At 41.9% G+C, this 24279-nt stretch overlaps 2 protein-coding genes across 2 annotated transcripts; one reads left to right on the top strand and one right to left on the bottom strand.

Annotated features, from left to right (window-relative positions):
- Positions 1-907: 907 nt before the first annotated feature.
- On the bottom strand, positions 908-11773 carry tmc1 (transmembrane channel-like 1). The gene is made up of 20 exons (XM_055224403.1): positions 11390-11773; positions 10164-10187; positions 9068-9509; positions 8394-8579; positions 8230-8320; positions 8074-8155; positions 7904-8010; positions 7729-7827; positions 7518-7660; positions 7285-7429; positions 6591-6785; positions 6150-6329; positions 5932-6084; positions 5657-5785; positions 5494-5561; positions 5161-5400; positions 1983-2108; positions 1830-1908; positions 1224-1318; positions 908-1168 (listed from the first exon to the last, which is right to left on the bottom strand). The coding sequence occupies exons 1-20, from the start codon at positions 11424-11426 to the stop codon at positions 949-951; spliced, it is 2841 nt and encodes a 946-aa protein (XP_055080378.1). The 5' UTR covers positions 11427-11773; the 3' UTR covers positions 908-948.
- Positions 11774-17022: 5249 nt separating this feature from the next.
- On the top strand, positions 17023-23450 carry zfand5a (zinc finger, AN1-type domain 5a). Its single transcript, XM_033971947.2, has 6 exons — positions 17023-17390; positions 20140-20301; positions 20684-20786; positions 20868-20953; positions 21418-21546; positions 21619-23450. The coding sequence occupies exons 2-6, from the start codon at positions 20142-20144 to the stop codon at positions 21765-21767; spliced, it is 627 nt and encodes a 208-aa protein (XP_033827838.1). The 5' UTR covers positions 17023-17390; positions 20140-20141; the 3' UTR covers positions 21768-23450.
- The last annotated feature ends 829 nt before the right edge of the window (positions 23451-24279 follow it).

The following is a 24279-nucleotide window of genomic DNA, read 5'->3' as shown; positions in this document are numbered from 1 at the left end:
CTGGGCATACCCCACTGGGAGGAGACCCCGAGGAAGACCCAAGACACGCTGAAGGGACTATGTCTCTTGGCTGGCCTAGGAATGCCTTGGGGTCCCACTGGAGGAGCTAGAGGATGTGTCTGGAAGTCCCTGCTTAGACTGCTGCCCCCATGACACGGCCCCGAATCAGCGGAAGAAAATGGATGGATGGTTTGTCAGATGCCATTTTGCTTGACATGACCTCAGTGAGCAACCATTGGGAGATTTGGCATTGGGCTGTGTGTTAAACAGTCACATTTGGAGGTATGTCTTTTTGCTTGTTATAAAACAAATACTAATTTTACATTCACTTGACTAATAATGACAAACGTTTCAATGCAAAAATGCCTAGGCTAATTATTACATAAAATAAATATTTTTATTAAATAAAAATAAAAATAAATTATTACCAGAAATAATGGATTACTTTAGGACTCCTACTTTAGGAGGTTAAATGGTATCTGTGTCTTATAAATACTTTACTACATTGGCCCAGTTAAGGTGTGAAACACCTGCTTTTGCTTTTGAATAAAATGATAAATGATCAAATGTTTATTTTAATTGCTTTGCTTGTTTAATAAAGTTAATTAACATTACTTTGTTTCATAATAATCCTTTGCAGCATTCTCCACCCGAGAGAATGTCACATATAAGTCTCTTCAAAAAGGTATGGCTCCATCTTTTATTGTTGTCATGCTTTATCAATACTGTTTCTCAAAAGTGTGCAATTCACAGAAATTACAAACTATTCATAAATAATAATGGTCGCCTTGTCCCAGTCTCGCCAAAATACAGAGGGTTTGTCTCTAAACTCATGAAGCAGAATAAACGTAAAACGTAACGGAACTTCTGAAATGCTCATTAAACGTACGGCTGACAGTGTCTTTGACGATAAGGTGCTTTGTTTTTACTTTACTGCTGTCTTACTGCTTAGTGTCTTGGCACATTTGGTGATCGGTGCATTCTGGGCTCCGTGGGCCGTGGGGCCCCGGGCAGGTACCCAGGGGCCCCGTAGGTGCCGTGGTGGTGGTGGGGTCTGGAGCTCGGACCTCTCGTGGGCTGTTGACGAACTTCACGTCTGTGGTACTGTCTCTGTATGTGGTCGTCCTCCCATTCTATGTCTACAAAGTAAAACCATTTACTTTGGTCTCTTAAAATGTTGAATAAGTTCTGTCTTACTTTCATAGTCCTGATGTGATGACGACTTTGCCTTTTGCTCTGCCGCTTTTCTCGCCTCCTCCAGATCCATTGCTGCTTTTAGTGCTGCTTTTTTGTTCTTTTTCTTGTTCTCCTCGTTTTGCTTTAGGAAAGAGACACTTTATAACACGAGCGTGTTACAGCCAACTCCTTAGAAATGTTGACTCTACTGCCCCCTTCTGGGCAATTTGTAACGTTACAAAAACACAACATTGTACTTAATGGAAAAGACTGATGCAGAATGTGCCACCTGCTTGTATCCAGTAAAATTGAGTTGATTTGAATGTTCCACAGCATGGCATTAAATGTGTCACCATGGAGACAAGCAGGTGTTGTCACCAGGCCAAATTACAGTCAGATCTGTGGAGTGGAGACTCCACTCACAGTGAGAATACAGGTTTTTCAGGGAATTTTTCAGGGAATTTTGGAGCAAGTAAAACACCCATAATACATTTTTAAAATGCAAAATTGGTAAGCTTAATGCCATATGGTGGAATATCTCCATGGAGACAACTGTCGTGGATCCACCACCAGAAAAGTTACACAGTGCACCTTTAAAATGTAGCCTACAGTTTAATTCAGGCTCAAATACGACATATTAAATGTGTGGGTACCGTTTGAAGTTTCTTCTTTAGTTCCACATTAGCTTGTTTGTAACTTTTTGATGTGGACTGCAAGTAATATATGGCCAGGCTAAGAAACGGGATACAAGATTAAAATGACACAAAATCACAGCATTTTGGAACGCAATATTTAGCTATACTCACACCATGAGTAATATGAAGGGCAGCACTAGTCCAGGGTTGGAGGCATAGCTGAAGACTTTACCAAACCAGGCTGGGAAGTCTGACTCTAGTGTCTCTTGAATTACATCAAACATTCGATTCTTCCCACTGGTAATACAACAGAATACACAGTTAGAGTAAAGTACAAACTTCCATCCATTTTCTTCCGCTTATCCGGGGCCGGGTCGCGGGGGCAGCAGTCTAAGCAGGGACTCCCAGACTTCCCTCACCCCGGACACGTCCTCCAGCTCCTCCGGTGGGACCCCAAGGCGTTCCCAGGCCAGCCGAGAGACATAGTCCCTCCAGCGTGTCCTGGGTCTTCCCCGGGGCCTCCTCCCGGTGGGACATGCCCAGAACACCTCCCTAGGGAGGCGTCCAGGAGGCATCCTGAGCAGATGCCCGAGCCACCTCAGCTGGTTCCTCTCAACGTGTAGGAGCAGCGGCTCTACTCCGAGCTCCTCCCGTGTGACCGAGCTCCTCACCCCGGCCACTCTGCGGAGGAAGCCCATTTCAGCCGCTTGTATCCGCGATCTTGTCCTTTCGGTCATTACCCAAAGCTCATGACCATAGGTGAGGGTAGGAACGTAGATTGACCGGTAAATCGAGAGCTTCGCTTTCCGGCTCAGCTCCTTCTTTACCACAACGGACCGATACAGCGACCGCATCACTGCAGACGCTGCACCGATCCGCCTGTCAATCTCACGCTCCATCCTTCCCTCACTCGTGAACAAGACCTCGAGATACTTGAACTCCTCCACTTGGGGCAGAGACTCACCACCCACCCGGAGAGAGCAAACCACCTTTTTCCGGTCGAGAACCATGGCCTCGGATTTGGAGGAGCTGATTCTCATCCCAGCCGCTTCACACTCGGCTGCAAACCGCCCCAGTGCCTGCTGCAGGTCCTGGCTCGAAGAAGCCATCAGGACAACATCATCTGCAAACAGCAGAGATGAAATCCTGTGGTTCCCAAACCAGGCCCCCTCCGGCCCCTGACTGCGCCTAGAAATTCTGTCCATAAATATAATGAACAGAACCGGTGACAAAGGGCAGCCCTGGCGGAGTCCAACATGCACTGGGAACAGGTCTGACTTACTGCAATGCGAACACAGCTCCTGCTCCGGTCATACAGGGACCGGACAGCCCTTAGCAAAGAGCCCCGGACCCCATACTCCCAGAGCACCCCCCAAAGGACACCACGAGGGACACGGTCGAATGCCTTCTCCAGATCCACAAAACACATGTGGACTGGTTGGGCATACTCCCATGAGCCCTCGAGGACCCGATGGAGAGTATAGAGCTGGTCCAGTGTTCCACGACCAGGACGAAAACCACACTGCTCCTCCTGAATCCGAGGTTCGACTATCGGTCGGATTCTCCTCTCCAGCACCCTGGAATAGACCTTACCGGGAAGGCTGAGGAGTGTGATTCCCCTGTAATTGGAACACACCCTCCGGTCCCCCTTTTTATACAGAGGGACCACCACCCCGGTCTGCCATTCCACAGGTACTGTCCCCGACCGCCACGCGATGTTGCAGAGACGTGTCAGCCAAGACAGTCCCACAACATCCAGAGACTTGAGGTACTCAGGACGGATCTCATCCACCCCCGGAGCCTTGCCACCGAGGAGCTTGCCAACCACCTCAGTGACTTCAGCCAGGGTGATGGACGAGTCCGCCTCTGGGTCCCCAGTTTCTGCTTCCTCCTCGGAAGACGTGACAGTGGGATTGAGGAGATCCTCAAAGTATTCCTTCCACCGCCCGACAACATCCCCAGTCGAGGTCAGCAGCTCTCCACCCGCACTGTAAACAGTGTTGGTGAAGCACTGCTTTCCCCTCCTGAGGCGTCGGACGGTTTGCCAGAATCTCTTCCCGATAGTCCTCCTCCATGGCCTCCCCGAACTCCTCCCAACCCCGAGTTTTTGCCTCTGTGACTGCCCGAGCCGCGGCACGCTTGGCCTGCCGGTACTCATCAGCTGCCTCAGGAGTCCCACGAGCCAACAAGGCTCGATAGGACTCCTTCTTCAGCTTGACGGCATCCCTTACTTCCGGTGTCCACCACCGGGTTCGGGGATTGCCGCCGCGACAAGCACCACAGACCTTACGACCACAGCTACGAGCAGCCGCATCAACAATAGAGGTGGAGAACATGGCCCACTCGGAGTCCATGTCTCCAACCTCCCCCGGGATCAGGGAGAAGCTCTCCCGGAGGTGGGAGTTGAAGACCCCCCTGACAGAGGGCTCCGCCAGACGTTCCCAGCAGACCCTCACAATACGCTTGGGCCTGCCAGGTCTGTCCGGCTTCCTCCTCCGCCAGCGGATCCAACTCACCACCAGGTGGTGATCAGTTGACAGCTCAGCCCCTCTCTTCACCCGAGTGTCCAAGACACGCGGTCGGAGGTCAGATGACACGACAACAAAGTCGATCATCGACCTCCGACCTAGAGTGTCCTGGTGCCATGTGCACCGATGGACACCCTTGTGCTCGAACATGGTGTTTGTTATGGACAAGCTGTGACTAGCACAGAAGTCCAATAACAAAACACCGCTCGGGTTCAGATCGGGGAGGCCGTTCCTCCCAATCACGCCCCTCCAAGTGTCACTGTCGTTACCCACATGGGCGTTGAAGTCCCCCAGGAGAACAACGGAGTCCCCGGTTGGTGCACTGTCTAGTACCCCTCCCAGGGACTCCAAGAAGGCCGGGTACTCTGCACTGCTGTTTGGCCCGTAGGCCGACACAACAGTGAGAGACCTGTCCCCGACCCGAAGGCACAGGGACGCGACCCTCTCGTTCACCGGAGTGAACCCCAACACGTAGCGGCTGAGCTGTGGGGCAATGAGCAAGCTCACACCAGCTCGCCGCCGCTCCCCGCGGGCAACGCCAGAGAAATGGAGAGTCCAACCCCTCTCAAGAAGATGGGTTCCAGAGCCCAAGCTGTGCGTGGAGGTGAGGCCGACTATATCTAGCCGGTAACGCTCAACCTCCCGGACAAGCTCAGGCTCCTTCCCCCCCAGCGAGGTGACATTCCATGTCCCCAGAGCTAGTCTCCATGTCCGGAGATCCGGTCGTCGAGGTCCCCGCCTTCGACTGCTACCCGGATCTCTCCGCACCCGCCCCGTACAAGTACAAACTTAAAGTACTTTAATAGTGGGACTCTTCTCACCTGAATGGTCCACAATCAAATGAAGGAGGGATGCTGACTATAGTGTATATAGCTGGCAGAGTGGAGAGGAAGAGGATTACTAGGAGCATGGCCATGTAAAAGTTATTGGATCCTGAAGCCTTAAAAACTCTTTCTTGTGGCACGTTACAGCACATCACTGCCCAACACTGCAGATACATGGAGACGTGGAGACGCAGGACATTCAGGGCGGGCAAGCAAGGTGCATAAAACGCACCCATCCTAAGGTAGAAAACAGGTAAAGTAGACTTCTAATTAATGTAACACAAAACAACATTGAAAACAGGGTACAAAATATACAATTGTTTTCATTACCATATCATTCCTTGGTTGAAGATTAGACCCAGGACGTTGCCGCTCACGTCAAATTCAGAATATGATGGCTTTTGAGAATGAATACGAATATAATAACCACAAACACATTGAAAATGAGTTTAATATTGTTTCTTTTGATGTGTATAAATATTCTATGACTCACAAATCCAGCCTCCAGATCCCAACACCAGCAGTAGTTAAGAAACCGAACGAGAACAGCTCTCAAAAAATCACCAATCAGAAGGGTGATGTAGGTTGTCATGGTATCAGAAATAATTAGCCGGACAAACTCCTAGAAATATTAAAGCCGTCATATAGACTAGGTTATAGCTATAGACATATAGACTAGGTTTTAGCTTATGCATAAAACATAGCATATAATACAGCATATAATAATAAAATGATAGTGTTACATAATGAAGGAGCCCACATGCTGACCTGGCCCACCATTGTCTCCCAGCAGGGCCCCCGGGGAACATCAGCAGGGTGCACTGTGATTGGTGCAGCTGTGTTGTTTTCTGATAAGGTGCCGTTATAAAGACTGCCTTCCCACATAGTGATATTATACTTGACTATCTTCTCCTCCTCTCTCTGGGACACATGTCTTGTTAGCTACACCACAACACACAGACACAGCACAGACACACAATCCTCACTTTAACGTTGATCTCATCCATCAGAGCAATGATAAAGGTGTACAGGTTGCCTAAAAAGAGAGCGAAGATGCGTCCAAGTTGCCACTGCAGAGCCACACGGGGATGGTAGTTCTCCAGGGCGCTGATGACGTCAAACAGCATGGGGCAAAACATTCCCAGTAATGACATGACCATATTCACCTGAAAGACACCCAGACCTCAGATTGACAAGTGGGAGGATAAAAGAGCTGATTCATGCATGTCCTAGAGAAAACCACTAATAACACTGCTACTGTATACACCAGAAGTCTGTGGGCTACTGTGAGTCACTGGTGATTCAATTCTGCATCTGTAATACAATGGAAACCTTGCCTTCTCTGTTAAGACATACTGATATTACCGGTATTTCTTATCATTATTGTGAAATTACAGCAGTCTTAAAGGCTTTTGCAATTGATTTACCTCATTTCTTTCCCACCAGCTGTGATTCTCCAACCCATCCAGAGTAAACTTTTGAGAGCGCCGTACTACAAAGTAGATGAGGTACCCACTTCCTGCCAAGCAGCAAAGGACCAGGAAATTGGCCAGAACCCGCAGAAAACGAGTCAGGTGGATATTGTCATCTTTTCGACTTTCTTGTTCTTCTAAGATTGCTTCCTAGTTTAATATATGAAAATGAGCATTATCCTTGCAACATAAAAGTCCTCTATACACTACCAGTCAAAGGTTTGCACACATCGTACTACACACACCTTAATACTTTCTACATTTTATAAACATACAGAAGACATTGAGTATATGAAGTAAGATATATGGAATTATGTAGCAAAGAAAAAATGTTACACATCTAAATATTTAATGTCTTTTATATTCAAATTAGTAGCAACCCTTTGGTTTGTCGAAAAATAGTAGAGTTACTTTTGGCTGGTAGTGTGTCTTTAAACAACACCTCTCAAAAGTTTAGACAGACCTCCTTTTTTCTTTAAAGTTTGAGGACTTGAATATAAATGATTTACCTTTTTTACTTGGCTACATTCTGTAATTCCATATATCTTACATTCCAAATGTGGCAAGTTGTCAAAATAAAAGTTGTAAAAACGAATGAATGCGTGTGACCAAACTTTTGACTGGTAGTTTATATACAAGTGTTTACAACCTTGAAGCTGGTGGTAATGGAGGCAAATTTATTGTCTGCAGTTTCAGGGTTTCCGATCAGATAGTCCCAACTTGTGAACATTTTCCAACTGAAATTAAAGCTGTTGTCATCTCCAACTCCACCTTCATTTGCATTACGAGCCATTCTAAAAACAAACCAAATGTTTATTACGGTAACTATAAAGCACTAATGATTTACAAAAGATGAATAATGAGTGTGTGGCATAACCTTACGTTCTAATGACCACCATGTAGCTATAAGCAACTGTGCCCACACCAACCAGGAAGTAAGACAGAGGCAAGCGATATTTGAGCCAGCCAATGGCACGCTGGTTGTTATAAAAACCATAGAAAAGGACTGAATACTGTGCATAACCCTGTGGAAGAAAGTAATTTTAAAATAACGAATATATTTGGATTTGTTGTCTTTTAATAATCTACTGACACCAAAGTCCCATAAAACTGCAAAGTCCATGGCACTGCCCTCTTCTGCTCTCGGGACAGTCTTCCTCGGTATACTGCCATAGGGACGCCCCATCAGTGCCTGTTTGTGGAAGAAAATGTTTAAGGTTGTATAGTTTAAAAGGCACGGAGACTAAAATGTTGAGGATGACTTTCACCTCTGGTACCATGACCAGGCCAAAGGTCAAACCAAACAAAATCATGTTGATACCATACATCCACCTCAGAAAGAGGAAATATGATGCCACAGAGGACCCAAAATGACCTGTAGCAGATGGCAAAGCAGTGTGAGGTGATGCTACATTCAATATCCACATTATGAACCTACTTTCTATTTCCTTTATTTTCATTTCCCATGGGATACAAGCTGTTTTAAAGTTTTCAAAATCTCTTTGAAATTTCATCCATTTCTAAAATAAAAAATACAGGTTACAATGATTAGTGCTAATACATAAATATACTCATATTATTTCCTAAAACTTACTTTGGTCATCATGACTTTGTACGCATAGAACTTCCTTCCTTTTCCTTTTCCCAGTGCGCCCTCATATTTCTCTACAAACTCCTGAGACTCCCTGTAATTATGAGATATGATATTCATATAAAATTCTACTAATTGTTTTCTGAAATCATACAAGTGTTATTTACTTTAAAGTGACTAGTTTCTGTTTCATTGGCCAAGGTTTTCCTCTCAGACCCTGGATAAGTTTTTTCCTGTCCTCCACAGCCTCCTTCAGTTTCTCCAGTTCTTCCGGTGTGAGCGTTTCAGGCCGTACCACATCATCGGTTTGCTCCTCTTCTTCATTCTCTTCTTCACTTGACTCCTGTTCTGAACTATGAGACCCCACAGTAACCAAATCAAGTCCATAACTAACAGCTTAGTCTATTGCAGGGTTATAAAAAATGTTTTAACCGAGACACAAATTAATATTAAAAGTATCAAAACTAAAGTATAGACATCAAGCTTTCCTGAATTTTAGAAGGTGTAAATCAGAGCCTATCAGCACCTATTGTGTAAAGTCTTTAAACAGTTTTCAGTGTTTTACTAGTAAAATTTTATAACTGAATGGATGTAAGGCTTTTGAACATTTCTGTCAGAAGGAAAATCATTTTGATGGTCAGACGCTACCAACAAAAAAAAAAATAAAAAAATATATAGTAGTAGTAAGTAAAATATAATAATAATAATAATAATAATAATAATTTAACTACTGTCTAATCTTACATTGTTCTTTGTATGCAGATGTAAAATATATTATAGATAAAGCTGCACAGTATGATCTTATTTCATTATTATCGTTGATGTTAATAATGATGTATACCTTGTTTCAATTACTTTTTTCTTCTTTTTCTTTACTGTCTCCTCTTCCTTCTTTTCTTTTTTGGCACTTTCTTTCTTTTTTTTGTCTTTCCCTTTTCCCACTGTTTCTCCAGTATCCTTCTCTGAGTCTTTTTCCTTCCTTTTGGTTTTTTCATTCTTTAGGTTTTTCTTGCTCTTTGCTGCTTTGCCATTTTTCTCTTGTACCTCCTTTTTATCATCCTCATCTTTTTCTTGTTCCCTTTCTTTGTGATTATTATTTGTTTTTCTTCTCCTGCTTCGTTCGCGTTTCTTAGTTTGCTCCCCTGGTTCCTCGGTCTCCTCTCCGGTGCTGGAGACTTGGCTCCTGCTCCTCCCTCTTTTCCGTCGTTCTTTGTCATTTGCTCTTCTTCTCCTCCTGCTGTTTTCATGACCGTTCACATCCTGAGAGGTTTGGTCCTCATCAGCTGGAGTTAGGAGTACAATTAGTTGACTCACTTAATCGCATCATATTTATATGTTTATATTATGTTTATATTATTTTAGTCAATTGGGAAAAAACATAACATTGACTAGCCGGTTTATTAACAGATCTTCCCTCGACCTTTGTTTAATTGATGAGTGTGACTGTCGCACAAGTACAATGCTGGCATGTTTGGGGTCTAAGGAATCTCTTTACTGTAGTATTATGTCAGTCTAAGTCCCTGAACTATTATCTTGACTAGAACGGTCCATAGACTGTATGGGAGGGCGCTTCCAGTATAGTCAGACAATTCTGATGTCAGTTCATCAGAAATGTCTTACAGCATGCATACGCTGTAAAATGACATACTGATGACCCTTTAGATAAAAAAAAAGTTTAATGATACAATATACTTCAAAAGTCTATTCAAAATACTAGACATTATAATTTGGAGCTGTATCTTCCACCTCTACCTGCAGATCACTTTGTTGTTCACAGTCTTTGATAGATTACTATACATCTTGGCAGATCTACAATAGATCTATATTTCTCATTTATAATAATTCTCTATTGAAAGGCACCACAGTGTGTTACAAAGATTGATAAAGGATGAAGAGAAGATTTTGTTAAATATTTTAATCATGGCAAAAGAACTTACCTGCAGAGTCCAATCCAATGTCAACTGTTGGAAAAGAGATCTTTATTTAGGTAATTAGTGTAGAAATGCAGTTACTGCATTCTTTGCGATGAACTATTTATAATGATGAATGAACTTGTAGTCCAGAGTTAAAAGGCACACAACAATTAAAACACCACTCCCTCACCACATTTTTACAGCAAACCGTTGTACCAGTGTTTCCATCATTCAGACTGGGATCATGAGGCACTGAGTTTCACTTTAGGCTCATGATAATATTGTTGATAATACTATTCTCACAGTGCATATTCACCTGAAAAGTTTTGATCCCTGCTGATACCAACAGGCGACTTTCACTTTCCCATCTTGTTTTTTTCATTAAAATCCTTAAACATGGTCCTCATCATTTGACAGATCATTGGTAATAAAATGTCCCAAATATTTGTCACATATAAAAATATGTGTTACATATACTTACTTACCACACAATACAAACTGAGGAAACTATACATGCATACATGCATTTAACTCTTGTGACAAATCATCCATATACAGAGAAAACAAAAGTGGAGACAGAATTCCTCCTTACTGACAGTGCACGGACATGTCACAGAATTGCCCCATCTCACCTGTATTACCTGGTGGGTATACCAGTAGGCTAAAATTCTCAATATATACTGAGGCACTACTACAGTTATAATATCCATGAATTGCCTTATTGCCTTGTGCCCTCTTTCTCCTCAGATGACCTCAGTTTAAATCCAGTCTATTTGTTTTATACCTACAACAATGAGGCTTTTCAGTGGTGGCCCTCAGCACACGTTATTGTGTACCTGGCACTATTGTTCCCTGGTAAAAGGTGGATCAAGGGCCAAACAATGGGGACCACTGATAGACTGAACAGATATTTATGTAGTCTGTGCTTTGATGTGTGTCCTCGGTGTAACCGGAGTGGCTGGCATAAGGGTCATTATGGCTATGTGCAGTGAGGGTCACAAAACAGACAAACAGTGGCCTAATGAACGGAGATGGAGAGATAAAATAAGCTCTAGGAGACTGCTAAGGTACAAGTAACATCTCCCAAAAGAGCACCTTGGTGAAATGTTTCAAGATATGCAGAAAGAGTTTAGTATTTACAATGTAAACTTCAAGAACAAGAGAGATTTAAAAACTGAATATGTCTATGCTTCCAGGTCTAAATCAAGGAGGAAGATTCAATCAAGAATTAAGACAATGTCAACTCTTACTGTCAATGTCAGAGGTGATGAGATTGTCCTGGGACATCTTCTCTCATGCCCCTGTCCTGTGCTGCTGACCAGTCCCCCTTTGGATGCAGGTCTCAAGTGGGTGAGTTTAAAGTGTCCTTCTTTTAATAATGGCTCTCTTGGCACAAATGGATGCACCTCATCCCACCCCTCAATGCAGTTGACCGACTGTATGTTTGTGTGTGCATGGGCTCCTACAGGATGGGTAACTCCCATGAGAAGTTCACTTTTTCTCGTCACCCATCGACCCGAAACAGGGACAATGAAAGCATGGAAACCCTAGAGCCACGCAATTTCACTGCAGATGAATTATTCAAAACAGATATGACTGCCTTTATGCAGCTGTGCATGTTTACAGACATTAATTGTGTCGATTTTAGCAAAAGAAATGTTTATGAGATTTTTAGAGCCTTTTTAAAAATATATTACATTAGATTACATGTTAAGATTTGATATTTGAGGTAGATTTTTGCCTGGGAATGAATCTGTTTTATTCATGATTTTGTGTTTGGTTTTCCATTCGATTACTTTTTTGTAAACAAGCTAGAAAGTATTTTTATTCCATAGTTTGTGCTGCCAGAAGAGAGTGGCCAGTTTTAACTTTAATGTTCTTTTGTTTGAATAAAATGTTGCATATCAGGGTGCGTCACAAGCCCCATTGACTTTTATAAATTATAGAAAAATATACATTATTTCTTTAATGTCATTGCAGGTTTTACATGACTATAAGTTGTCCGACAAAATGACAAAAGAAATGCGGATCTTGTGCCATGTTTCAATCTGTGGACTTTTGGTGACCTGAATACAATCAAAATTGCAGTGTTAGTGGCCGTTACAATAGTAGCTGTATCATAGGTAGTTGTTCCTCTAACTTTAGTAGTATTGTACTTTTGGAGTAATGGTAGCAGTAACAGTAATACTAAGTACAATTTCCTCTTCACACTTAATACACTCAATACAATAGTTCTGAACTTTACTCAAGTATATCAGATGAACACATCCTTGTTAACTAATATGATTCAGTTGAGCTTATTTTAAATTAAGTACAAACCTGAACTTTGAATACTCATTCTCCACTTTTCCACTTTATGTGGCAATGTAGTGAACTGTAGGAACATAAGAAATAACTGACTTACTCTTTTAAACCTGTAGAGGGCGACGTAGCTTCAATTTCACAAATCATCTCTTGGGTCAAACAAGTTCTTAGAAAATGCCTTTTTGAAACTGCTTTCAGGCACGTGAGTATTGCATGTTCTGAGCAAACTTGTTGTAAGCGTGTCAGTTCATGAGCTCAACAGCTGATGTTTTGGAAGGTGAATGAGTGGAATCATATCAGTTACACACACTATGCTTAATTTAGCCCCTGCTTTGACAGAAGTGCTGCACAGAAAGGTCATGGAGTCAATGTGATCACATGAGCAGAGCGGTACATCAAAACAGACTGAAGCACACCTTTAACATGCACATAGAGCTTGGATTTTCAAACTGTTCAAACTGTTCACACTGTGTACCACTTTATAGGCCTAGTAATCAACATTGTAATTTGTTTTTAAGTACCATATTTAGTCAGATTACGATCATTCGGTATAATCTCATATTAATACACATCTGACTATAAGAAGTTCCATTTTTATTAACTACAATCTGAAATATGAGCTGGTAGCTGTAAACCAAGGTATAAAACAATGACACTAACATCTTATCTAGCACAGCCTTTGTTATCATCATTGTTTTTTATTGTTTTTCATCTCCCAATCATATGTTCACACATTGACACTGACTCATCCCATATGTCCATTTATCAGCACAAAAAAGCCACTGATGTTAGTCAAATGGTACAACATATGATGAGTCTGTCACTGTTCCTCTTTGCCACAAAAAGCAGGTCAGATAAGTGGCAAAACAACGCTCCAAGGTGCTTCAGGTTAGGGAATACAACGCACTAAAAATAAATAGTTATCTAACAGAATAACTTGTGATCTAAACCAACCAAATGGAGAAGACAGTCTCAGTCCACAACAAGGTTAAACTTGTTTTTCTTCTTAAACTAGGGCAGCTATTGTGAGGTCTCTCTAAAGCAGATAAGCTGTGGAGTCTGTTTTTTACCTGCACAATATGATCATCTCGTGATCTTGACTGCAAAGCAGCATGGCCTCAGGTGAAAACGTGTCTGTTTTTGTCAGTCAGTAAGCAAATGAACTTCAGGTTTTTCAGGTTATAAATCTTTTTATCTGCTATGTAATTACTGCACTGTAATAGTGTATGTTGTTTACCCTTAAAGGTAATATTGGGAGCAACGATTGTTCTAAACAGTTTAGTGTTTATAGTATTTTAAGTGCAGTTGCACACATGTTTTCACTGCAGAAAAAAATACTATACTATTATTACATTCCATTACTAAGCCAGAGGATTTTTATCCTCCCTTTCTTGCCCCAAACTAAATTCCTTCTTCCTGTTTCTCAGGAGAACTGACTGGAAGTGACTCACCCATTATGGCAAAATAGTAAGAAAACATATTTAAGCTTTTGAGCTACAGACTAAAGAAAGAAAGTTGTATTCCTTGTAAATGTTGACTGTGTTACAACAACTACATTATGTTGATGTGTGCACAGTGCTTGAGAGAGAGAGAGAATGGTAACAATGCATGAGTAAAACAGCGTCATCAGATAGAGGAGGGTCTTAGGAGGCTATGGGTGTTGTTAGAGGCGGGACTTGGCATCTGCGATTGACAGATTAAAGTGCAAGGGGCAGGGCTTGTACTCGCAGACAGAAAAGCACGTGGCCTAAGCCGTCTGCACGAGGGAGCACCAACAAAGAGCAGCCAGTCTGAGGAACATAGCACACTCAGGACATCTGCTGCTAACACATGTGCGCTCACATGCTGAGCTACACATTTGTTCTCACACACATGCCTGGATCCTCAGCAGATCATATATCACCTGAAAAGAACAAACCATCAGATATGGATGGATTATGCACTATAACAGTATGCAAAGCAGCATAAGCACACTTTACAAGAAATTCAAGCAATCTTTTTACCTTCTATATGTGCATACACTATGTACTGCTGTAGTCTCTGATGTACTTAATATACTTAAATCCATATTGTACAGAAAGAGAAAGTTAGAAGGTATCAACTCTGGAAGTTGGGGGAACTCCTCCCTGGGCAAAAATAAAAAAAAACACTCACAAGCTCTGTGGGGGAGTTTTGTAGCAGCGAGCCAAGGCACAAGGCTAAATGGTCAAGGGCTGCTGAATCAGCACATTTTTTGATTTGTTGTTTCTTTCTAAGGCAAAACAATAATCTCATTGTCAACGATTTTTTTTTATTACCAATGGCCAAGTGGTCATGAACTTCATTCTGCCCCAAAGTTTAATCATTATTAACAATGGAAGATATTTTCTTAGAAATAATGTTCAGTATTAATGGTTTTGTTCTGTTTCTGAAGTTGTTTTTCACGACTTTTTCCAAGGGACATGCCTGGGCACACCACTCAAACTCTAGCCCCTCCACAGGGCTCCATATACATTTGAATGGGGCAGGGAGGAGAGCATGTTCAGATGTTTTTACTGCATCTTATCAACTTTGCACACAGCTTATGTAAATCGATAAGCTGCTATTTCCACCAACAGTCCCCTTTTATCGAGTGGCCCACCACCACAGCGATGCAACTGTGGCAAACCTTGTGTTTGTCAGATCTGCCTGGTAACCACAGCCTGGTTGATCTAGATTCATAGAAGTAATCCCCCACACATACACTGGCACGCAACAAAAAGAGGCACAAACTCAGTGCAGTCATGGCAACATTGAGCTCACGTGTGCCTGTCATGGCTGTGGACATGCTCATACAGCTAGACTAGCCCCCTAGAGTAGCAGCCCACACTAACCCACCCACATGCATACATACAGTGAGCTCTACACAAGCTCCCATGTTTAGAGCAATAACAGCAGAGAGACTGGGGGGGATGGGTAATGATACTCAACACCTCCCACTCTCTTCTCAGCTGCCACCCTCCCCTCACTGAAACCCATGAACCTTCACATACTAAGGAGACATAGATTTCACATAAACAGACACAGCCCTATTTTTCTCCCAGTACAGGGCCACCATTAACAAAACAGTCACACAAAGACCTCGCTGTAAGCAAAGGTTTTCTTCGGCACCCCTCCCTGCTTGGTCTTTTCTTACTTATATGTAAATAATGCATGGATTTGAATCAGTGCATCATTTCCTTATAATTACATCGCATTCTGACACCATCCCAGAGCCAGACAGGTGATTATAGGAGGTTGGATGTACTCTTTTTCTTTACATGTTTTACTTAACACTCAGTTTTCAAGATACTACTAACACACAGTGATCGATTGATTAAATTTAAGTTGTAGTACAAAGATAAGAAAAATCAGGGTATGACAGTGGATACAATGCTCTGGTGATTAGATGTTTTAAAAATGACAGCAATTGTATCATGATTGTGTAGCTTCTTAGATAATAATTTGACATGAAACCTCTGGTAAGTTGGCAGGTTGGGCCCAAAATAAAACAAACCTGAAAAAACAACATTATGTGGCTTCATTATTTACACAACATGGCTGCTGTTGTTTTGTGTGTGTTTTACAACTCAAGACACCTTATCTCTTCACATAAACTGCTGTAGATACGGGAAACATTGATAGTGAAAGAGAAATTGTTATGAATGGGGAATAGTCCCTAACAAGCTGTATGTCCTGGTTTAGTCTAGACACTTCCAGGTTGTACCAGATCCTCGTGTTTCCATGAACCAGCTCAGTTGATACATGATGAAATGTTTCTCTCCAATTGCGATCAAAGTTTGTTTTGAACTCAGCACACCTAATGCTGTGATGTGTTATGCATGAGAAGGCAGCAAAATATGCCACAGCTTGTTGAACCTGTAGGGCAATCATTAGGGCCTACATTTAAAATGTACAAAGCAAAAGTCAAAAACATGTTTTTATATATCACAATATGAGTAGATGATTAACTATGACTAATCGCAGCAGTAGTAGCCTACTCCTAAAAGGCCAAACAATTCTAAATTCGCCCAATGTTATGTTCACTTAGCCTAAGTGTGAGATTGTTGAGGTGTATTTCACAACTGTTTTTCAAATGTATAGAAGCTGTGTGCTCACAGTTCTTTCCTGGCTTGAGCCAGGCTTCAGTTTTTATCTTTTGTAACCTGTCACAACATGTTTACAGATTCACTGTCACAGTTTTGAGGGTTAAGTGTCAAGAGAGACAGCATTTCCCACCCAAAACAAACAACAGCTGTATCTGCTGTGTCGTAAAATGTATAGCCATGGGTTTCAGAGTGTTGAAAATCTAGGGACAAAATATCACCTATAAACACGAAGCTGAAACTCGTGTTTTAATCCCCTAGTGGAAAAAGCATCACAAAGGAGTAGTCTGCTCCTTATAAATACCACACAAAAAGACACACAGGAACATTGCACTTATGCGTTCATATGAGTATTACCATGTCAGTGCTATTATTCATCTACCCATTCATTTAGGTGGATTACTCAATAAAAAGATTCGTGTCCTTGTAGGAGGATGACGAATGGATGTGTAATAACGCAATTCTGACTGTGCGCACGCGCAGTGGCGCTCTCCCCCCGCCACGCCGCTGCACATCCGTCTCACTGAGCTGTGCTTTTCGCTCGGGGCTCCGGGAGCAGCCAATAGCGACACGTTGTTTTACCCGTGACATCACCCGCCACTCCTCTTACTAAAGAAGGAAACAAACATCTATCCAGAAGGAACAGGGAACGGAGAGAAAGAAGAGGTAGGGCGGTGAGGGGAAGGAGAGCGAAATCCGGCTTCACGCAGTCTGGCATCAAGGACTACACCACAAAAACATCACCAAACACGGCGAAACACCCTGATTAGACCCGAACGCTTTTATCTTTTCGTCCGAGATCTAACAAGAAGAGCACCCTAGAGGTTACCATCGACATTAGAAGGTAAATCTCTTTTTTTCCCTCTTGTTCTTTGTGTTATGTTGATGAATCAGGCAGGTTAACAGAGAAAAAGACAGAGCGATGGGCCGGTGGTGCGTCATGGCGACCTTTCTTGGTGGACTGAAAGGTCAGGCGGTGCACACGTTTCGGGTAATGTGATAAACACGCCTTTTATCAGCGTTTACTCTCTGAAGTTATCCACACTATCATATCCTCATGATTGGAGAGAGATCACAAGTCCCTGGACGCGACTAAAGAGAAAAACAAGGGAGGGTGCTGAGCTAGTCCTGTCTGTGCCGTGTTTGCCCAGAGCTGGGGGGATGGGGAACCAAAGCCTGTTAATTCCTTGTCTAGAAATGGAAAATAGACAAGTAGATCGAGAGTTAGACTTAAATTCTCCTTTGTATCTTGATTGTAGACCGAGTACATGATTGTGACGTGTTTCTAGCCAAGGGATTACACGGTCAGGTCGACTCAGGGCTCTTTGGCACCACCAATTTGATCCCAAGCGCAAAAGAGTGATTATATAATAGAGGTTGTTCACATTGCTTCGTAGAATACATTGAGAAAATGGCTGTTACTGTGAAAACGACTCGATAATGGAGAGTTAGTAAACGGAACAGGAAGCAAGGAGCTGGCAGACAAAGGACTAAAGAAGAAACAAAGAGGAGACATGGCCACACTGTCTAGACTCTTGGATATTTTAGAAAACGCAGAAAAATACAGCTTTCTAGTACTCTTTGGTTGTAATTCTTGATTTACACGCGTCCTCAAAGCTTTAAATTGTGGCATTGGTAAAGCTGCAGTAGTCATTTAAGGCCAGCCATTGAGTGTGACTCAGTAGTTTTAGCCAGAGCAAGGCCTGCTGAAATATGAGCTAAGCCTGCGGTTGATAAAGGAGCCTAGTCTTCCCCTTTTGTTGGCCATAGATTATCTGTCACACGGAAGGGCTCAGTTGGTAGCAGTTGACTTGAAGTGATCTAATTTCAAGCCAAACTAGTCCAGATCATTTTGACTAGTGATTTTGATGCTTGTGATTTTCTTGAAGGAAGTAGACAGTGGACAAATGTTGCTTAGGGCTGAGCTGTGTGTTGGAAACCCCCTGACTTGCCCTGTCTTTTGGAGAAGATTAACCACATTTGATGGGAGAATTTGATACCCTACCATAAAGATAGGCTAGCTTTAGATGATAGGATGTGGGTTGTTTTGCAAGTTGTACATGTTAAAATGACCCTTATGTCATTTAGTAGGTACGTCTCCAGGATTAGTTACCAAATAACAGCCAAGCATTGTGTCCATGTTGCTATTTGTTGAAGAGAGCAGCTCTGCCATGACAGCTGGTACCAAACATGTCAGCTGAGTCCACCTATTGTGTCCATGTGTCACAAGTAAACATGGTGGTTAATCTTATCTTGCCTGTTACTATTGTGTTCTGTGTTGTTTGGCAGTGGGAGATAAAGTTGTTGTTTTCAAATTTGATATACTGTAGATTACTGTAGTACTGTTTGTCATGTCCCAAAATCTGAAAGAATAGTCTTAAATACTGTACCAAATGGCCGCAGTTTGCCTTATGCTTTCCAAATTAGTGAGCATACAGAAAGTGGTAAAATTATTATTTGTTCATCCTATGTGGCACTTCCAGTAGTCAGCAGCTGAGCATGTGACACAAAGGAGAAGATGGGCTTTGTAGGCTTTTCCAAGGAAACCCTTTGTTGACACAGTGGAGAGAGCAGGCAGGGGTGAAAAGGGAGATGTGTGTGTGGGGTGGGGGAGGCTCGAGGATTTAAAATGCTCTTGTTGTCTGTCGGTGAGGTCAGGACACCTTGAGTGAACTGACAGGACGTTCTGAAATAGGCAGCAAGGAACATTAGGTTGCTCAGTTTATGTCTGAGAGCAGAATACAAACGAGCTTCGAGAGAGCAGCTGCCATGTTACAGCAGAACAGGACTAAAGGTTGTTTACAAGGGAAAGGCGATACTGTACAGAGACTGCAGTGAAGCCCTAGATTTGTGCTTGTGGAGGTTAGTTGATTTTTAAAACAATCAGCTTCACTGGCAGACATGTCTTACTCAACTAATCTAACCCTGGCCTGCTCATTCATCAAGGTGTCTTTGTGTTGGTATCCCAAAAGGCAGTGTTTTCTTCTATTGCACAACTTCCTCTTGTATTGCACTGAAGCCCAGCTTAACGTCATGGCTATGCAGGCCATGCACATGCTTGTTTCATCAGCGGATGTGTGATGAGAAGTGATGTCACACGATTTAAATTGCCTCTGGTGGTTGAATAACAAGTCATGGGGGTGGTCTGTTTTCTCAAATGTATGTCACAGCATTGATTAGATCACTACAAACAATACATTACTGCGCAAACTCTTGATAATTGTATCACCAGTACATCCCAAGTGTTATTTGAGTTTCAGCTGCTCTCAGGGCACACAGAAAAGGAGCAGGGGAGACAGAAGAGGACACAGTGATTAAATGGGACAGGACATGTTCTGCCAAAGTTTCAGAATAGTGGCTCTGTTTGTCTTTGAGGCTTCCTGCTGTGTAGTGCTCATATCATAGCTGCACCCAAGCTAAAGTAGACAGGCTTGTTGTTTTCAAATTTTCATAACACAGCTAGTTCTTATGTTACCTCGAAGGGCGTTTCAGTTTCATCTGAACAGGAATGACGAGTCTATTTTTTTATTTGGAACTGACTTGTGTATTCATTGTGATTGCCAAATATAACCAGCCCTTTTCCTTTTTCTCAGAAATGGCCCAAGAGACGAACCAGAGCCCTGTGCCCATGCTTTGTGCCACAGGCTGTGGTTTCTATGGAAACCCCAGAACCAATGGCATGTGCTCTGTTTGTTATAAGGAGCACCTGACACGGCAGCAGAGCAGCGACCGTATGAGCCCTCTCAGTCCAATGGGTGAGTTTAAGTTAATAAGTAGCACCAGTAGTGCCTAATGGGATGGAGTTTTGTGATGCACGAAGGCTTACTTCAAATCCATTTTGTCTACCTCATTGTTTTTACTCACAGACAGCTGAAAGACAGCTAAAAGACAGCTGTTTTTGTCTTCAAGTTTGTGGGGGATGTTTAAGAAATCTCTAAGGTCAAGCAAGTTTCTCCTAGTTTAAGACAAGTTAAAACGTGCCCTACCATCACTGAGACTTGGAAAAATAAAAACTACAATGATTCTTAAGATTTATAGCTTCATTTTCATAATTATATTTAACATTGTGTAATGTTTATCATTTTCTTTAAATTGTATGTTGATTTTGTTTACATATTATGTTTTTGTTTTGTTCAGGCTCAGCTGCTAGTCCTTCCTCAGAGGCTTCAGCTATCCAGAGACTAGAAGCAAGTCTAGCCAAGGTTGAATCTTCTCCCGCTTCATCACCAGGCATGTCTAGGTAAGTATTGTGTTCTCTTGTTTAAGGTACATCATATAACCTTTATAATGTCTGTGTTATTGACTTTTTCTATGTTTTCAGAACTGTTCAAGGTTCTCTTCCTGTCACCCAACAAATGACAGAGATGAGCATCTCTAGAGAGGACAAAGCTGAACCATTAGAGCCTGGTAAGACTTCCTCAAAACAAACGTACACATGCCAAGGGTAAAGACATGTGCCTGTTACTGTCATACGGCCATTTTTGCGCACACATTGCCTTCTAGGACCCTCCATGTCCACAGATTATTTTAGATTCAGTTTTGGATACCAACTGTGGGTTTTACTTACAGCCTCCAAGAAAGAGAGGCAGCCCAAAATAAACCCGTTTAAAAATACTTCTACACCAGAGGGCATTCTCAGATTTGATTCAGTCTGCCAGGAGCTTCCTGGGGGTAGTGCACTATTTTCAACAAGAACAAGAATTAAAAGATAATTCTTTTGTGAGTATACTGTTGTTATTACAAAGGTACACAATTACAGTTGATAAACACTGTCAAACGCTAATGGGGCAGATAGGTGTTTTGGTAAATGAAAGCTGTTAAAGCTGTTGGAAGTAAAGTAACACATTGGATATTTTGTTTTTGTTTTGTAGTTGTAAATCAGCCTGCCGCATCTAGTCCTGCTCCTGTAGCCTCTTCTAGCAGTGAAGAAAATAAGGGAGACACCCCCAAACCTAAGAAGAACAGATGCTTTATGTGCCGCAAGCGAGTGGGCCTTACAGGTGAGCAAAAGTCACGTCTTTATATTACTGTTCATTGTCATATTTATCTAAATTAGTCTCTTCCTTTTATAGGATTCGACTGTCGCTGTGGTAACCTTTTCTGTGGCATCCACCGATATTCCGACAAGCACAATTGCCCCTACGACTATAAGGCTGAAGCTGCTGCCAAGATTCGCAAAGAAAACCCTGTGGTGGTGGCCGACAAGATCCAGAGAATATAAAATGTGCCGATCTGATCATGATTATGATGACGATGACACCTTTGGACTGGAGAATGAGTGTGAAACTTTTGAGTGGCAAAGTGAATATTACATGGACTTGATTTACAAAATTGCTCAAGAATTCAAGAAAATAACTGTTGGGAGAAGAAAAAATGAAAAGATTCTTTCAGAGATGCATGAATGATCACTTTTCTGAATAATTCATTTGTTTGTTTTATCCTATTTTCTGTGGTGTGACTTTTCTGCTGTTCTATTTTTTATAACATGTTTTGTCTTATTAAGAGCAGCCCAGGGTAACTGTCAAGATATGCTGTGCTCCTCTCAGCTATACCAGGCGCCATTTTGTGCCAAACCGTAGGCAGCCATTGTACCCAGAGCTTGTCCTGTGTCAGACACTGGCCGGCTCTTCATCCATACTACACCCATTGACTGTTTAAACTCATCTTCTACTGTGTCCGTTGGTATTGGAGTCTGTCAATGTTTGGAGAATCGTACAATTGTCCCCTACTGTGCACAAGGGGCTTTGTTACTTTGTCTTTCCTAGCTTTACCTACCTCACAGCTGCCGTGTTTAGCATTGTTGTATTCACTTTTTTCACCACAGTAGAAAATTGGGTGTTTGCAGTCCACACTTGATCGTCAGCCTCAATGACCCTTTGATCCAAATGTCTGTGTGACGTTGATCAATTTGATTGTGATGAGGCTGTTTTGAAATGGTTGGGGGTATCTGCTAGCCAAGGACAAGGACTCCAGTGTACTAAATATTCACAGTGGGCGTCATCTGTTAGTTACCTTAACCAAGATTGTATTTGAGATGCCTGGTGTAGGGCTGTGTGTACTAATATGAGTGACCCAGGTGAAGGGGTAGCACCTTTGCCTGGAAGGTGAATTTAGGCTACTTTTGTATAAGGGGCATGAATGATTGGGATAAATGCATGAGTTACTCTTGATCAGCATTAGTGTTTCTGGTATAATCTAAGAAATTTGGCATCACTCAACTAGAATTTAACACATTTTATTTGCTGAAAGACAATTTTCTGTTTTATTAGCTTTTTTTCCTTTTCCATTGGTATTGTACTGATGTTAGCGCATGTAATTCAGTGCATTTGTGGAACTAGGGTATGTGAACCATGTTTTTTTTTTTCTTTTTTTAATTGCGCTAACAATGTTTGTGAGCAGAGTGTGAGTAGTGGGAGTATTCAATTTTTTTCATCTGTGGAGCTACCCGGTTTATTAGCACATGTTTACAGAACTACAAGAGCATGCCAGAGCTGGACTTATGAAAATAGATACCAAGATTAGATGTAATTTCTCATCTAACTGCTAGTGGTCTGTGTGTCTGCAATAGAGCACTGTAGAGAAGTGTGTGTGAGTGTGAGTGAAAGCGTGTGTGAATCTGAATGCGAGTGTGAACGTGTCCACGGCTGCCTGACACAATGAAAACCCCATGTATGTCTGTGACAGGTGTTGATCCCACTCCTCTTCCTGTAAGGATGTTTTTCTTTCATTTTTTTCATTTAAAGTGTATGTATCCGTTTGAGTTTTTGATTCTTAGTTATATGCAAATTTGTACAAAAAATGAAAAAACAACAAACTGTGTTTATTTATGTATTACATATAATCTTGCTATCCAGCATTATGACAGAATAGTATCATGTAAATAAAACTGTACAGAGAGACATTATTATGGCCTTGTTTTGTTGTTTTTATCTGATTGGAACACACTGTTAAGAATCCACAGTTTTTCTGAGCTAACCCATAACATATTTTCAATGATCTAATATACAATTTGCTAATTTTTATAATGTTAAATTCCCAGACAACCAAACAACTTGATAAACCAGTTGTTAAAGTGAGAGTGGACATAAATAACTCTTATATCACACCTGGTGCATGGGGTGTAATACCTCACCTTGTGTAACCTTTCACATCCCATTTTAATACACTGTTAAAGTGGACCTTTAAATCTAGTCTGGGTCACACAAGAAGCTTCAGTCTGACCCCAGACACAAGATCATTTGGATATCCCATCAAAACTATCAAGCTGTGTGTATAACTACTGAAAGGACAATAGTAGCCATGAATTCTAATGTTTCAATTGAGTTTTTAATTTTAGTACAAGGAAATTAGAAAGCAATAGTTATAAGGAAAGCCACACAACATGACTCGCACTTTTTTTACCACATAAAAAAGATACACATGTCCATAAATGTTGTCTGACATAGACTCTTAAGTTAAAAGGGGATATTTGATAAGTGTTTAACAATAAGGAACCACTAACCCATTCATATATCACAGAGACAATGTAACTTGGGCAAAGTGACTTGCCCATGGGCACAACAATATTATGCACTGAGAATAGCGGGGATCAAACTACACACTTTTGGGTTCGTGGGCAAGGGCTCAACCAAGTGAGCAAGGGCTGTTTAATCTAAAAGTATCTAAAACTGTATCACCTGATTGTACACGTTTGGGATTGACCTGGAGAGTAAATTTAATGTTGAGCCAAAACA

This window comes from Periophthalmus magnuspinnatus, chromosome 9 (assembly GCF_009829125.3).
Source record: "Periophthalmus magnuspinnatus isolate fPerMag1 chromosome 9, fPerMag1.2.pri, whole genome shotgun sequence".
Taxonomy (NCBI): domain Eukaryota; kingdom Metazoa; phylum Chordata; class Actinopteri; order Gobiiformes; family Gobiidae; genus Periophthalmus; species Periophthalmus magnuspinnatus.
This window is presented reverse-complemented; position numbering and strand designations above follow the sequence as displayed.

Bases quoted from the DNA above. Each gene is read 5' to 3' on its own strand.
- tmc1 (XM_055224403.1), bottom strand. From the start codon at position 11,426: ATGTCCCAGGACAATCTCATCACCTCTGACATTGACA. The intron at 7,828-7,903 runs GTGAAAGTCATC...TTCCACAAACAG, and splicing joins GCCTGGTCATGGTACCAGAG to GCACTGATGGGGCGTCCCTA. The intron at 2,109-5,160 runs GTGAGAAGAGTC...TTGTATTACCAG, and splicing joins TTTGATTGTGGACCATTCAG to TGGGAAGAATCGAATGTTTG.
- zfand5a (XM_033971947.2), top strand. From the start codon at position 20,142: ATGGCCCAAGAGACGAACCAGAGCCCTGTGCCCATGCTTTGTGCCACA. The intron at 20,302-20,683 runs GTGAGTTTAAGT...TGTTTTGTTCAG, and splicing joins GAGCCCTCTCAGTCCAATGG to GCTCAGCTGCTAGTCCTTCC. The intron at 20,787-20,867 runs GTAAGTATTGTG...CTATGTTTTCAG, and splicing joins TCATCACCAGGCATGTCTAG to AACTGTTCAAGGTTCTCTTC.